General features: G+C 34.4%; 1 protein-coding gene across 5 annotated transcripts in view; it reads right to left on the bottom strand.

Annotated features, from left to right (window-relative positions):
• Positions 1-16,292, bottom strand: part of TBC1D8B (TBC1 domain family member 8B) — a 72,689-nt gene that overhangs the window by 44,682 nt on the left and 11,715 nt on the right. For all 5 annotated transcript variants that reach the window (XM_016943967.3, XM_016943968.3, XM_016943971.3 and 2 more), the window contains exons 2-7: positions 11,691-11,801; positions 9,470-9,588; positions 8,263-8,488; positions 6,998-7,238; positions 4,226-4,433; positions 3,122-3,289 (exon numbers count right to left, since the gene is read on the bottom strand). In XM_016943967.3, coding sequence (XP_016799456.1) covers positions 3,122-3,289; positions 4,226-4,433; positions 6,998-7,238; positions 8,263-8,488; positions 9,470-9,588; positions 11,691-11,801 — 1,073 coding nt within the window. The remainder of the gene's footprint in view (positions 1-3,121; positions 3,290-4,225; positions 4,434-6,997; positions 7,239-8,262; positions 8,489-9,469; positions 9,589-11,690; positions 11,802-16,292) is intronic.

Below are 16,292 nucleotides of genomic sequence, written 5' to 3'. Positions count from 1 at the left end.
CCTTTGGGTATATACCCAGTAATGGGATGGCTGGGTCAAATGGTATGTCTAGTTCTAGATCCCAGAGGAATCGCCACACTGACTTCCACAATGGTTGAACTAGTTTACAGTCCCACCAACAGTGTAAAAGTGTTCCTATTTCTCCACATCCTCTCCAGCACCTGTTGTTTCCTGACTTTTTAATGATTGCCATTCTAACTGGTGTGAGATGGTATCTCATTGTGGTTTTGATTTGCATTTCTCTGATGGCCAGTGATGGTGAGCATTTTTTCATGTGTTTTTTGGCTGCATAAATGTCTTCTTTTCAGAAGTGTCTGTTCATATCCTTCGCCCACTTTTTGATGGGGTTGTTTGTTTTTTTCTTGTAAATTTGTTTGAGTTCATTGTAAATTCTGGATATTAGCCCTTTGTCAGATGAGTAGGTTGCGAAAATTTTCTCCCATTTTGTAGGTTGCCTTTTCACTCTGATGGTTGTTTCTTTTGCTGTGCAGAAGCTCTTTAGTTTAATTCGATCCCATTTGTCAATTTTGGCTTTTGTTGCCATTGCTTTTGGTGTTTTAGACATGAAGTCCTTGCCCATGCCTGTGTCCTGAATGGTAATGCCTAGGTTTTCTTCTAGGGTTTTTATGGTTTTAGGTCTAATGTTTAAGTCTTTAATCCATCTTGAATTGATTTTTGTATAAGGTGTAAGGAAGGGATCCAGTTTCAGCTTTCTACATATGGCTAGCCAGTTTTCCCAGCACCATTTATTAAATAGAGAATCCTTTCCCCATTGCTTGTTTTTGTCAGGTTTGTCAAAGATCAGATAGTTGTAGATATGTGGCGTTATTTCTGAGGGCTCTGTTCTGTTCCATTGATCTATATCTCTGTTTTGGTACCAGTAACATGGTGTTTTGGTTACTGTAGCCTTGTAGTATAGTTTGAAGTCAGGTAGTGTGATGCCTCCAGCTTTGTTCTTTTGGCTCAGGATTGACTTGGCGATGCAGGCTCTTTTTTGGTTCCATATGAACTTTAAAGTAGTTTTTTCCAATTCTGTGAAGAAAGTCATTGGTAGCTTGATGGGGATGGCATTGAATCCGTAAATTACCTTGGGCAGTATGGCCATTTTCACGATATTGATTCTTCCTACCCATGAGCATGGAATGTTCTTCCATTTGTTTGTATCCTCTTTTATTTCCTTGAGTAGTGGTTTGTAGTTCTCCTTGAAGAGGTCCTTCACATCTCTTGTAAGTTGGATTCCTAGGTATTCTATTCTCTTTGAAGCAATTGTGAATGGGAGTTCACTCATGGTTTGGCTCTCTGTTTGTCTGTTATTGGTGTATAAGAATGCTTGTGATTTTTGTACATTGATTTTGTATCCTGAGACTTTGCTGAAGTTGCTTATCAGCTTAAGGAGATTTTGGGCTGAGACAATGGGGTTTTCTAGATATACAATCATGTCGTCTGCAAACAGGGACAATTTGACTTCCTCTTTTCCTAATTGAATACTCTTTATTTCCTTCTCCTGCCTAATTGCCCTGGCCAGAACTTCCAACACTATGTTGAATAGGAGTGGTGAGAGAGGGCATCCCTCTCTTGTGCCAGTTTTCAAAGGGAATGCTTCCAGTTTTTGCCCATTCAGTATGATATTGGCTGTGGGTTTGTCATAGGTAGCTCTTATTATTTTGAGATATGTCCCATCAATACCTAATTTATTGAGAGTTTTTAGCATGAAGGGTTGTTGAATTTTGTCAAAGGCCTTTTCTGCATCTATTGAGATAATCATGTGGTTTTTGTCTTTGGCTCTGTTTATATGCTGGATTACATTTATTGATTTGTGTATATTGAACCAGCCTTGCATCCCAGGGATGAAGCCCACTTGATCATGGTGGATAAGCTTTTTGATGTGCTGCTGGATTTGGTTTGCCAGTATTTTATTGAGGATTTTTGCATCAATGTTCATCAAGGATATTGGTCTAAAATTCTCTTTTTTAGTTGTGTCTCTGCCAGGCTTTGGTATCAGGATGATGCTGGCCTCATAAAATGGGTTAGGGAGGATTCCCTCTTTTTCTATTGATTGGAATAGTTTCAGAAGGAATGGTACCAGTTCCTCCTTGTACCTCTGGTAGAATTCGGCTGTGAATCCATCTGGTCCTGGACTCTTTTTCGTTGGTAAGCTATTGATTATTGCCACAATTTCAGCTCCTGTTATTGGTCTATTCAGAGATTCAACTTCTTCCTGGTTTAGTCTTGGGAGAGTGTATGTGTCGAGGAATTTATCCATTTCTTCTAGATTTTCTAGTTTATTTGCATAGAGGTGTTTGTAGTATTCTCTGATGGTAGTTTGTATTTCTGTGGGATTGGTCGTGATATCCCCTTTATCATTTTTTATTGCGTGTATTTGATTCTTCTCTCTTTTTTTCTTTATTAGTCTTGCTAGTGGCCTATCTATTTTGTTGATCCTTTCAAAAAACCAGCTCGTGGATTCGTTAATTTTTTGAAGGGTTTTTTGTGTCTCTATTTCCTTCAGTTCTGCTCTGATTTTAGTTATTTCTTGCCTTCTGCTAGCTTTGGAAAGTGTTTGCTCTTGCTTTTCTAGTTCTTTTAATTGTGATGTTAGGGTGTCAATTTTGGATCTTTCCTGATTTCTCTGTCCTCTCTAATATTTTACTAGTAAACAGATATACCACTATTTTGCTTTTGGCCAGATTATGTAAATAAGGCTGACCTATAAGATATTAAATAAGAGATATCCAGACAGGTTTAAAATTGCTATGTCTTTGCAACAGTAAGAGGAGTCCTTTTTCGAGGCCTCACTGAATTCTCAAATATATTTTGACTTCTTAAAAACCAAACTATGTGAAAGTACAAGGTATATTTATATGGTAAACAGCAAATAGAGTAAAAGAAAGATCAAATTATAGTAATTTTATAATGTATGGGTTCCTAAAAATGAATAAAGTCCTTAATTCTCACTTCTGCTTAAGGATGTGAGTTAGACAATATAATTTCTTAGATTCTATCTTTAAAAAAAACCCCTGGGCATAAATAGGAAAGGTACTATGAATTCCTCTTGAAGAATGGACTACACTAAACACACACCTTTTTTTCCAAATGATTTGATTGCTGTATAATTAATTACCTCTCTGCTAATATCATGATATTGAGTTGAAGCTGCTCCGCATCTGAGCCTGAGTTTTGCTACCAGTTGTTCAAAGTCTTTAACTTCATGGAAGCGAAAAGCTGCTTTTCCTTTGATGCTAATGATGACAGATTTGCTGGAATCATTTGTCTTATCTATAGCTAAGACCTAGGGGGTGAAAAACATAGAGGTCAATTAAATTTTCCTTTATCGTTGACACCCTCAAGTAAAATGTGTTTGGCTTACTCTTTTGTGGCCAAAAGTTTTGGTCTATAGTATGACTTATTAAGAAATAGACTTTGGGTACTAGTTGCACCAATCATACAAGTAACCTCAGTGCAAGTTATTTCACTTCTCAAGAAAAAGGTCTAACATGTATCCTTTAAAAATGACAGTACAAATGTAAAAATTCAGTATCAAATACCAACAATTTATTTCTGACTTACGTAAAAGATGTCAATGTTATTTTTTTCTGACAGAGTACATCAAAAGTGATAGTCTAACTTTACCATTTAGTAAAGTCTTACAGCTCTTACTGAAAGTGAAAATTTTAAAACTTTAAAATTTAAAAACAAGATAAGCATTTAGGTTAATGCAAAATGGAGCTTGATCATTCAAAAATGTATGACATTCTCCGCAAACTATCGCAAGGACAAAAAAACCAAACACCGCATGTTCTCACTCATAGGTGGGAATTGAACAATGAGAACACATGGACACAGGAAGGGGAACATCACACACCAGGGCCTGTTGTGGGGTGGGGGGAGGGGGGAGGGATAGCATTAGGAGATATACCTAATGTTAAGTGACGAGTTAATGGGTGCAGCACACCAACATGGCACATGTATACATATGTAACTAACCTGCACATTGTGCACATGTACCCTAAAACTTAAAGTATAATAATAAAAAAAAAGACTTTACTAAATGGAACTGAGAATATCTCGGAAGGCTGTACTCTTATTCTGAAGAATAATTATTTTAAATTACTAAAAGGATATTGCATCTTGAGGTTTTAATAATTTATAGAATTAAAGGACATTTTACTCTGTGAAGGATAACATTTTCAAACTAAAAACTGATATGTAACCAAAATTATATTACCTCTCGCAGTGGAATGATTACACTACACTGATTGCCATCTTGGCTAGCAAAGCAGATATAATTTTCTGAGATGCACATTTTCCCATGAGTATTGAAGTGGCTGAATGCTACCCATAAGAAACATTCATGTACTTCTTTCAAACTCTCTCCTTTGGGCAGCCTAAAAAAGGCATTAAATTGCTCACTGTGGGCTCTATTTTCCAGACCTCTGTAGGAAAGAAAAAATGGGATGAGGCACAAATGAATTCTTAGAAATGAATTCTAAGGTATACATATGCCTATATTGACTAATCTACATACACTGTGCACACAGATTAAACACTAAAAATGCTATATTTTTCAACAAATTCTGAAATAGAAAAAAATACACTGATTCCTTGCAAACTCCTTTTGTTTGTTCTTTTCTTCCAATTTCATTTTATTAGTAGATTAAAATGCACAAAAGTTAGAGATCATGTAGGTCTTCAAACTGTCTCTAAGGGGTGATTTCCTAGAAGACTATTATATTATCATATAGGCATAATATGTGACTATGGTTAAAATCAATCCTGGAAGACAACAATATTCCTATCTGGTTACCAGAAAATCAAGCGAGTTACCCAGTTCAAGTAAAATAAAATAATGAAAATTTGTGGCATAAAAATTTAGAGGGAAAGAGTAGTCTATTAAAGACGATATTAAAAATTAAGTGAAGTAAAATTTTAAATGAATGTTTTAAAAAATCTAAAGTAGAAGTATGATAAAATAATACTGCTTGTACTATGTTGGGCACAGGATAGGTGTCAATAAATACAGAGGGCTTATTAACTGATAGACAAATGTAGCCTTTGTGTAAAAAGCAATTGCTTTAAATAGTATAATTTTTTCTAGGCACACGAAACAATTGCATTAAGCAGCAATGCCATCTGGGATAATAAGTAAATAATGCAAGTTCTAACTCAAATCCAACAAAGCTAAAACTAAATTCATTCTTCCTGCATATACTATTTAAATATGTGGTAGTTCATCATGTCTTTCAAAATACTTTGGATAAACATGAACAGAAAAACACAACCATGTTAATTTTTACCTCAGTTAAATGGTATTTTTTTCAAACTGGGAAAGCTAATAAAACAAATAAATTGCAATTTTGTGGGTTCACTATTATTTAAATAAAATAAAGTCCATTTATGTGAATAGAAAGTTGTCCATGATATAAGAGAAAAAAAGCAGATTGTAGAACAATGTCTGATGTCCAGACCTATTTTTGCAAATATTTATAAATTCATGCATTAAAAAGCCTAGAAGGATATACGCTAAACTTAACTATCATTACTGTGCTTCTGTATTGTTTAAACTATAAAAGTAATACATATTTGTAAAAACAATAAGCAGAGCAATAAAGATATTCCATTTTATAAAAAAGCCATTTGGAGACTAAGTCCCAATAAATTACTGTTCTTTTTAACTTACTAGAAAAAAAGATGTAGATATGTACGATTTTCAATGGGCTCTCCTAAAAATGCACACAGACAAAAATGGATTTATTATATCTTAATTAAATACCGATTTGGTGATGAATAACTCATTGATAGCCTTTTAGACTATATTTTAAGGGAAATAAAATGGCAAAACAGTTTGTTTATGGTTGCCAATCAAGAAATGAAATACAAAAACAAACGCCCACCTATAATATAATACAAACAGGATTCTTAATCCTTATAGAATTCTATTTATAAATCATGCATACTGAGACCTAGTTTTGGTACTGAAGTATAAAAAATTTGCCTTGCTGATCTAATTTCCATAAAAGCAGGGAGGCTCACAAACAAATCCTTATGTATATCAATTTTAGGAATAGTTTAGGAACAGGTAAGAGGAACAACTGTACCCAATGAGGGCTATGTAGTGATCATACAACCTTCTAGGTCACTTGTTCTGGTCCATCCATAGGACTTCGGCTTAGGTTCCTCTTATACTTTCCCATATAGTCTATGCTGTCATCCTCCTTGCCAGAAGCTGCTTTCACTAGCTATTTCTGGATCATCTCCTCTCCTTTTCCCCTTTGGCATGCTCATTTTAGTCAACTGTTCAGAATGTTCAGCAGGATAAAAGATATCTGGTCAGTTTCAACAAACCAAATATAATGGCAAACAGCTATCAGACACATACTTCTGAAGGAGGCACTAATAATGATTAATATTTGCCTCATATTTTATATTTTACAAAGTGCTTTCACACATATCATGCCCATTCCTCATAAGTGCCCTCTGAGGTAGAAATGACAGATGAGGAAACTGAGGTCCTGAGAGGTATGACTTGTCTAAGGGTTGTTCTACTTTCATTCTAAAGTCCATGCTCCACTGACTCCACGAACTTGCCTCTTCATTAAAAAATGTTTTCTGTAAGTTATTTTAAAAAATAAACAATATGTTTAACAATTTCAGAACCAAACTGTCTAGACTATTCATAGAGAAATTTAGAGTTAGACTAACCACACATAAAAATCTCTGCATTTCTAAAAGCATTCCAGGGCAAGTCCTATCTGAATCTCAAGAAATAATTTTCAAATCTAACTTCTATTATTTCTTACAATTAAATTTCCTGGAGAGAAGGGTACTATTTATGTAATGCATATGAATAAACTCACAAAACACACACACACCCACAATCAACTCCAAAAAAAAACCCTATCATATAATATAGAAGAGTTAACTTTTAATGGTAAGCAATACTATCTTCATTCTTATGGTCAAACAATACTTTGAAAAGTAAAAATTAAGCTTTGAATACCTTTTGGTGATCTGTAGAGGATTATAAAGGACTGGGTCATTATCAAATGTTTCCTTATCAAAAAGTCTTCTAATGGCATAGTTTGCCAGCTGTTCCATAAGAAGGTATGTTTGGTTAATGTGCAAAAACATTGAAAAGTAGTGATTCTCTCCTTGGGAACACACGTGAATACTCTCTGTCAGTATGACATTTGAAGTCTTTTCAAGTTTTGAGACTTCATCCCAGGAGATAATGAGTTTTACTGCAAATAAGAGGTATAAGCAGGTATGATTAAATTTTCATAGTGATTTATGTTTATTAATCAGGTCTTCTGAAACAATAGTTAATCCCTTGAAAAATACTATAAACAGCTAAAATAGTTTAGAGTTCAAGATTAGTTAAAAATTTGAAGCATCAACATGAACGTGCAAGAATTGGTGATTCCAGGAAGAGATCTAATTTTAAATAATTTCTTTTGAGATAGAGTCTCACTCTGTTGCTCAGACTGGAGTGAAGTGACATGATCATGGCTCATTACAGCCTTGACCTCCTGGGTTCAAGTGATTCTCACATCCCAAGTAGTCCCCCCAAGTAGCTGGGACTACAGGCATGTGCCACCATGCCCAGTTAATGTAAATTTTTTTTTTTTTTGTAGAGACAGAGTCTCACTATATTGCTCAGGTTCGTCTTGAACTCCTGGGCTCAAGTGATCCTCCTGCCTTGGCCTCCCAAAGTGCTAGGATTATAGGCGTGAGCCACTGTGCCCAATTTAATTTTAGATAATTTTTTAAAAAAATGATTCTGATTTGATATTTAAATCTATCTCTTTATATAATTACATAATTATATAACTACCAATGTAAAAGCTGTTTGTATGCTATAAATAGCACTGTTTGATTCTTCTTTGTAGCTACAAAGTGAGATGTGGGCCATTAGGTACTATGGCCACTATATTCAAATTGTATGTTTAAAATAGATTAAAACACAGACTAAAGCATGTAGGTAGTTCATAACAAGGAATTGAAAGCAGTCATATGCCAGATCATCATCATTTAATACTGACTCACTTCCCACGATATGCAAGGCATTCTATATACACTTCTAATGGTTTTATGTTAAGCAACCAGTCTTAAAAGAGTTCTTTCCCTAGATGAAATAAACTTTTTATTGTACAGTTTAATTACCTTTAATATCAATCCTATTATTTTATTTACAACCTAACATCATTAGAGTTGGTAGGTCAGACAGCAAATTCAAGGCCATAGTAAGCAATAGAAACCACTTACTTTCTGATCCCAACAAAAAAGAATAGAAGCTCAGAAAGTTGGTGCTAAGATAAAGCCAACCCTGACAAGGAACCCGTCCTTTCCAATAACTGCATGAATAATAGGTCACTAACTTCTCCTTCTCTGGTAAACCAAAACATTTTTCAAATTTCAAAAGGGCTTCTCGAAATTTCTCAGGATCATCTTCTTTTGCAAAACAATGTTTTCCCTCTTCAGCAATTAATCCCTAAAGGAGACAAAATATTTTCTGAAAATTCATCACCTACCAACAAAAATATATTTCATACATTCAAACAGTTGATTGAATACAATTGTACAGTCAGCCCTCCATATCCATGGGTTCCTCATCCATGGATTCAACCAACCAGGGATTGAAAATATTTGGGAAAAAAATTCTACAAAGTTCCAAAAAGCAAAACTTGAATTTGCCATGCACCGAGGACTATGCAGAGTCCACTCAAATGAAGTGATGCATAGGCATTGTATTAGGAATGAATAGTCTAGAGATGACTTTAGGTATATAGGCAGATGTGCATAGGTTATATGCAAATACTATGCCATTTTATATTAGGAGACTTGAGCATCTGTGAATTTTGGTATCTACAGCGGCGGCCAGAACCAATCCCCATAGATACCTAGGGACGACTGTATATATCTATACAGGTACATATATCATATGTGTGTACATAGATAATTCTCTTAGGACAGAGGTAAGCAAATTTTCTTCAGTTTTGTGCTTAGGTTTTTTTCTGAATGCCTCATAAGGAACTACTACAAATACAAGTGCTAAATATATTTTTTTGAATGAACAAATGGTTTATTCAACTCAAAACTCAAGAGATATTGAAATAAAAATGCCCCTAAAAGCACTCACAAGGGCACCAAAGACAAACCTTTAATGAAAGGGGAAAAAAGTAAATCCAGCTCATGAGAAAATATATAAAATTCTGAAAACAATATGTCAGTAATTGGTACCTAAAGAATAACCAGTATGTTTTAAGAGAATATTTCAATATCTATCAATCTCCCCCTGTGCTAAAGACTTTACAGTTTTCTTTAGCACACTGATTCTGAAATTCATATGTTCGTTTCTACCAATCCTGAAAGGTGCCAGTGAAACAATGACCTTCCATGCAAACTTTGATCCTCATACATGAGAGTCAAAGGTTTTGGCACTCCATCTACAAGATATATCCGTGCCACTTACTCTTATTTTTCCTTGTACAAAATTAGTAATATCTTCATTTGAATCAAATACAGATAAGGTCTTCATAATATTTTGTTCCAACCAATCCCAATGCTTGGTTATTTCTTCTCTGTTGGCTCCTGATTAATAACACAAGAAAATAAAACACTCAAGGAAAACTCCACAACAAAACTGCTCTTGTTATTTAAAAGCATAGTTTAAAAAGAAATAACACTTTCACTTTAAAAAATGATGGTCATAAAGGAGTAAAATATTTACATTTATTCCTACTTTATCCCTCTATGTGGGCATGAACAGTACTTCTCATAAATAGAAAGAACAAAACATTTAATGAAAGGGGAGTAAAGTAAATCCAGCTCATGAGAAAATATATAAAATTCTGAAAACAAGATGCTAGTAACTGGTGCCTAAAGAATAACCAGTATCTTTTAAGAAAATATGTAGAGTACCAGAAAATACATAATGTGTAATTCAATCCTTGGTCTCCAAATAATGCAGTTAGTACTGTGTCTATAATATGTGTGGCTGAAAACAGCATGTATGTGACAATCCTATGCATGCTAAGTAAATGTAGATTTTAACTGTGGCCACTCTACTTATTTCAGAAGCCACAAAACCTTTGCTCAGAGCAACCCCATTCATCAAAAGACCTAGTAAACTTACAGAAATTTCATACAGGAGGTTAGAAATTCTGTAGCAAGGTTAAATCCATGTGACCCGCTGAATCAGTGTTAAGAGGTTTGCTGAGGGTGAGATTAAACATTATTAGCCCTAGTCGCTTTGACTTGAAGAATATTTCAGTATCTATCAATCTCTTCCTATCACTCACATACCATTAAAGTCTTCTCAGCACTATGGATTATATAAATATTCAAAAGAAATATGCTGACTTTTTAGTATATTTTATAATATATGGAGACTGGCATATTAAAAAATTTGTTGACATTGCAAATGGCCTATTTCCTACAATTCAATCAGAATTTTATTCATGCTACTAAGTCACCATAGCAAGAGTAATAACTGTCTTTAATGGACCACAAATAAAAGCCATGGGGGAAATGTTAAGGCCTTAAGTTTGATTCTTTTGGTATAAGGAAGCTTCATTAGTAGGTAACTACACTATTTCTGCATCAGGTTAATTTGGGGGAAATAAGTTATACAATCATCTTTATTTAAGTAGAAAGGCCTTTTTTTTAAAAAAAATAATTTTTACTAACCAGATTTAGAGTTGAGATTACAGAATTCTCGTGATGTCAGCAGGTATAATGTCAACTTCATTTAGGTTAAGTGACATTCAATTTAAGAGGGCCAGGAGGAAAGACTCACTGGCAACACTAAAAGAAATTTAGGCGGAAATATAAAAAACAAGCCACACAACCTAAAAAATTAATTGTATGCTATATGTTCACACATATGAATGTTCCAGAAACTCATGTGCTTTTGTTCTTTTGAAAAAATTATAATATATCTACTTTAGAAGAGAGGGGGGATAAGAAGAAAGGCAGTTTTTCAATATCAAAAAGGCTAGAAATCTGGGATTCTAATTTAGACCAACATTATAATGGCATCATAAAAGGAAGTAAGAAACTGTCAATGCAGCTTTTTAAAAATTTATTTTGACTTGCTTTATTAGAAAGGATTATCCTAATTCCTTTTCTACCCATAATATATATGTTGAAGCATCTGAACCACCCTGGCATGAATGAATATGTAACATTAACTGTAAGACATTCCTTCATATTTCAAGGATATGATGCTTTTTCTGAGAAGGTGGGAATGAATAAAAAAGGTTTAATTTTCCAGGCTTATACTTCCTTAGGAGTCATTATGTTTTGGGTTCACAGATAACTTCAGATTCTTCTCATTTGAGTTATTAGTAATGAAACAATTTATTTCATGGAGAAGTTCTCATCTTCCCAGCAGTTGGATAAAGCAGAAGTTGAAGAAAGGAGTTATATAGCAGTAACACTGACCAAAATCTGTGCAGAATCAGCCCTGCTAGACCACATGCTTCAGGTCCCTCACACCAATGGATTTAAAAAAAAAAAACTTAATAACCCATATCCTTTAAAAATAGAGGTCTTGCTATTCTCTCAAAGTAAAGTTGCACATTTAATTTGTTTTTAAATCTCAAAGCAACTACAGACTATAAATAAATATGAATACTCAGCTTTGTAGTACCCTTATTTAATTTGAATTATGTTTTAAAAATCATACTCACCACATGCAATTGACAAGTAAACTTGAGAATCTGGTGTCTGGTGTAGGATGCGAAATGGAGCTACTTTAGCAGTAGAGTCTAAGACTGAATCAAGAGTCCCAACCAGAAGCCCTGTTGTAATAGAAAGATTGTTGAAATAAGGACTTTACAAGAGATAAATCAAATCTGTATCACTTCATATGACAAACTAATAAATTTATTTTAAAACTTTTCTAGCCCATAGAGTCCTTACAGAGATTTTTCTTAAAGAAAAAATATATTTGGGATAAAGAAAGATTACAGTATGCCAATGTGAGTAGTATCTGAGAAAATTATCTTTCAATAAAAGAGTTAAGTCAGCTTCAATTGTCCAAATCTCAAAATGTATCTGCAGCACTTATGTATCTCGTTCATAAGGTTGTATGTATATTAGATAAGAATATAGAATATAGTACTATAGACTAACTGGGTTTAAATTCTGGCTCTGTCGCTTGTGTCAACTTGAGCAAGTTAAAGTACTTACCCTTTCTGCATCCTCATTTGTAAAATAAGGTTAAAACAGATCCTACTACAAAGGGCTGTTGTAAAGATTAAATGAGTTGTTACATTTAACGCACTTAGAGCAATGCTTAGCACACAGTAAAACACCCAATATTAGTTAATACTATTATTATTTAAGAAAATCTTAGATATTTAAACAAGATAAAACCTTGATTAAATAAAATGCTTCTGTACAGGGATTTTCTTTTCAACAATTCTTAATTCCTCAATTAGGAATTCAAGGCTCTTGATCAATTAGTTCCAGTTTAATAATCTAATTATATTTCCTACTATTTCCTAGAACAAAGTTCACTGTTTTCTTAAACAACCAGCTAATTTCTCCCATGGGGTTTTTGCTAAGCAATTATCATTTTACCTAGAAATGCTAATGAAAAAAAAAAAGAAATCCTAATGAAAGTCTTCTAGTCCAGTCCAACTAATCTGAATTCTACATTTTCTTCAAGACCCACTTCCCCTATGAAATCCTCACTGGCTATCCCAAGCAATAATACTTTCCCTTTTCTCTGAATATTCATAGGACTTAGAGTCTATACAGGTTGAGTATCCCTTATATGAAATGCTTGTGACCAGAAGTGTTTCAGATTTCAGATTTTTTCAGGTTTTGGATTAAGTGCATACACATACTGAGATATCTTGGGGATGGGACCCAGGTCTGAACATGAAACTTATTTGTTTCATATATACCTTATACATATAGCCCGAAGATAATTTTATACAACATTTTAAATAATTTTATGCATGAATTTTGACTGCAACCTGTCACATGAGGTCAGGTGTGGAAATTTTCCATTTGCGGCATCATGTCAGCAATCAATGTTTCGGATTTTGGAACATTTCAGATTTTTCATTTTTAGATTAGTGATGTTTAACCTGTACTACACAACCTAGCATATATTAGGCTGGTTATTATAACTACTTTCTAAGAGCTTCATGTATATAATTTTTGTCTCTTTATCTAGATTATTTGTCCTCTGAGGACAATAACCATGTCTTCTGTCTCTGTGTTTATATCCATAACTTTCAACATATTGCTGCACAATAAGGATATAGTTTGTTGATTTAACCATATCAATGGGATGGCTGAAATATATAAATTTACCTTCCTTTTCTGGAAGCTCTGATTGGTTGAGTGTTGGTTTTGCTTTATGAGGCATTTCCCTTTAATTTAGAATACAGATTTTTAAGAAAAATTTAAATCAATTATAAACCAGGCTTTTGGCTCTCTTCCTATTTTGACCCACTTAAAAAGAATTGAGATTTTAAGCAAGGTTTGAATGAGAATATAGATAGATTGGCAGATGCTCACATCTGCCTCACATCACTTCCTATCACATTAGGAAGTTATATGCATAGAAGGAGGTAAATTAGAAGAGTAGGAGATAAGACAAAGACATAAAGAGAAATTTGGCTTAGCTGAAAGGAAAGGATAGGAGAGTAGATACAGGAATTGATAAAAAGTAAAAACAGGAGTCACAAATGCAGCATAGCATCAATTAGCAATTTTCTGAGGATTTTGATAGGGCAAAGTTCAAGAAAGAAGATTTTGGCAATGGCAGTATGTGCAGATTATAGAGGTAAGAAGTTATCTGATATGAAAAAAAGTTCAAGTATGAATTGAAGCTTTTAAAAAATAGAAATGAGAAAACTGACAAATATTATGAAAGAGAAAGTATTGGGGAAAAGACAATGAGAATGAGGATGAGGGAAACAGAAAATAATTATATTTCAACTAATGAGGAGGGAATTACTGATGGGTTTGGGGATAAAAGGAAAAATAATTCTATCACTTTTAGCATTGAAATAGTGACTATGAGAAATTGGAGATTTGGTAAAGTAAAAAGAAAGAAAAGTAGGAGCCAAAATATGCAGATAGTGTCTTCAGAACTATGTGATTAAAATTACTGAGTATTTTATTCTCTTTGAAGCAATTGTGAATGGGAGTTCACTCATGATTTGGCTCTCTGTTTGTCTGTTATTGGTGTATAAGAATGCTTGTGATTTTTGTACATTGATTTTGTATCCTGAGACTTTGCTAAAGTTGCTTATCAGCTTAAGGAGATTTTGGGCTTAGACAATGGGGTTTTCTAGATATACAATCATGTCGTCTGCAAACAGGGACAATTTGACTTCTTCTTTTCCTAATTGAATACTCTTTATTTCCTTCTCCTGCCTAATTGCCCTGGCCAGAACTTCCAACACTATGTTGAATAGGAGTGGTGAGACAGGGCATCCCTGTCTTGTGCCAGTTTTCAAAGGGAATGCTTCCAGTTTTTGCCCATTCAGTATGATATTGGCTGTGGGTTTGTCATAGATAGCTCTTATTATTTTAAGATACGACCCATCAATACCTAATTTATTGAGAGGTTTTAGCATGAAGCGTTGTTGAATTTTGTCAAAGGCCTTTTCTGCATCTATTGAGATAATCATGTGGTTTTTGTCTTTGGTTCTAACAGTTAGGAATCCAACTTACAGGGGATGTAAAGGACCTCTTCAAGGAGAACTACAAACCACTGCTCAATGAAATAAAAGAGGATACAAACAAATGGAAGATCATTCCATGCTCATGGGTAGGAAGAATCAATATCGTGAAAATGGCCATACTGCCCAAGGTAATTTATAGATTCAATGCCATCCCCATCAAGCTACAAATGACTTTCTTCACAGAATTGGAAAAAACTACTTTAAAGTTCATATGGAACCAAAAAAGAGCCCGCATCACCAAGTCAATCCTAAGGCAAAAGAAAAAAGCTGGAGGCATCATGCTACCTGACTTCAAACTATACTACAAGGCTACAGTAACCAAAACAGCATGGTACTGGTACCAAAACAGACATATAGATCAATGGAACAGAACAGAGCCCTCAGAAATAATGCCGCATATCTACAACTATCTGATCTTTGACAAACATGACAAAAACAAGCAATGGGGAAAGGATTCCCTATTTAATAAATGGTGCTGGGAAAACTGGCTAGCCATATGTAAAAAGCTGAAACTGGATCCCTTCCTTACACCTTATACGAAAATTAATTCAAGGTGGATTAAAGACTTAAACATTAGACCTAAAACCATAAAAACCCTAGAAGAAAACCTAGGCATTACCATTCAGGACATAGGAATGGGCAAGGACTTCATGTCTAAAACACCAAAAGCAATGGCAACAAAAGCCAAAATTGACAAATGGGATCTAATTAAACTAAAGAGCTTCTGCACAGCAAAAGAAACTACCATCAGAGTGAACAGGCAACTTACAGAATGGGAGAAAATTTTCGCAACCTAATCATCTGACAAAGGGCTAATATCCAGAATTTACAATGAACTCAAACAAATTTACAAGAAAAAAACAAACAACCCCATCAAAAAGTGGGCAAAGGATATGAACAGACACTTCTCAAAAGAAGACATTTATGCAGCCAAAAAACACATGAAAAAATGCTCATCATCACTGGCCATCAGAAAAATGCAAATCAAAACCACAATGAGATACCATCTCACACCAGTTAGAATGGCAATCATTAAAAAGTCAGGAAACAACAGGTACTGGAGAGGATGTGGAGAAATAGGAACACTTTTACACTGTTGGTGGGACTGTAAACTAGTTCAACCGTTGTGGAAGTCAGTGTGGCGATTCCTCAGGGATCTAGAAGTAGAAATACCATTTGACCCAGCCATGCCATTACTGGGTATATACCCAAAGGACTATAAATCATGCTGCTATAAAGACACATGCACACGTATGTTTATTGCGGCACTATTCACAATAGCAAAGACTTGGAACCAAGCCAAATGTCCAACAATGATACACTGGATTAAGAAAATGTGGCACATATACACCATGGAATACTATGCAGCCATAAAAAATGATGAGTTCATGTCCTTTGTAGGGACTATAAATCATGCTGCTATAAAGACACATGCACACGTATGTTTATTGTGGCACTATTCACAATAGCAAAGACTTGGAACCAAGCCAAATGTCCAACAATGATAGACTGGATTAAGAAAATGTGGCACATATACACCATGGAATACTATGCAGCCATAAAAAATGATGAGTTCATGTC

The sequence above is a fragment of the Pan troglodytes genome, chromosome X, assembly GCF_028858775.2.
Source record: "Pan troglodytes isolate AG18354 chromosome X, NHGRI_mPanTro3-v2.0_pri, whole genome shotgun sequence".
Classification (NCBI taxonomy): Eukaryota; Metazoa; Chordata; class Mammalia; order Primates; family Hominidae; genus Pan; species Pan troglodytes.
This window is presented reverse-complemented; position numbering and strand designations above follow the sequence as displayed.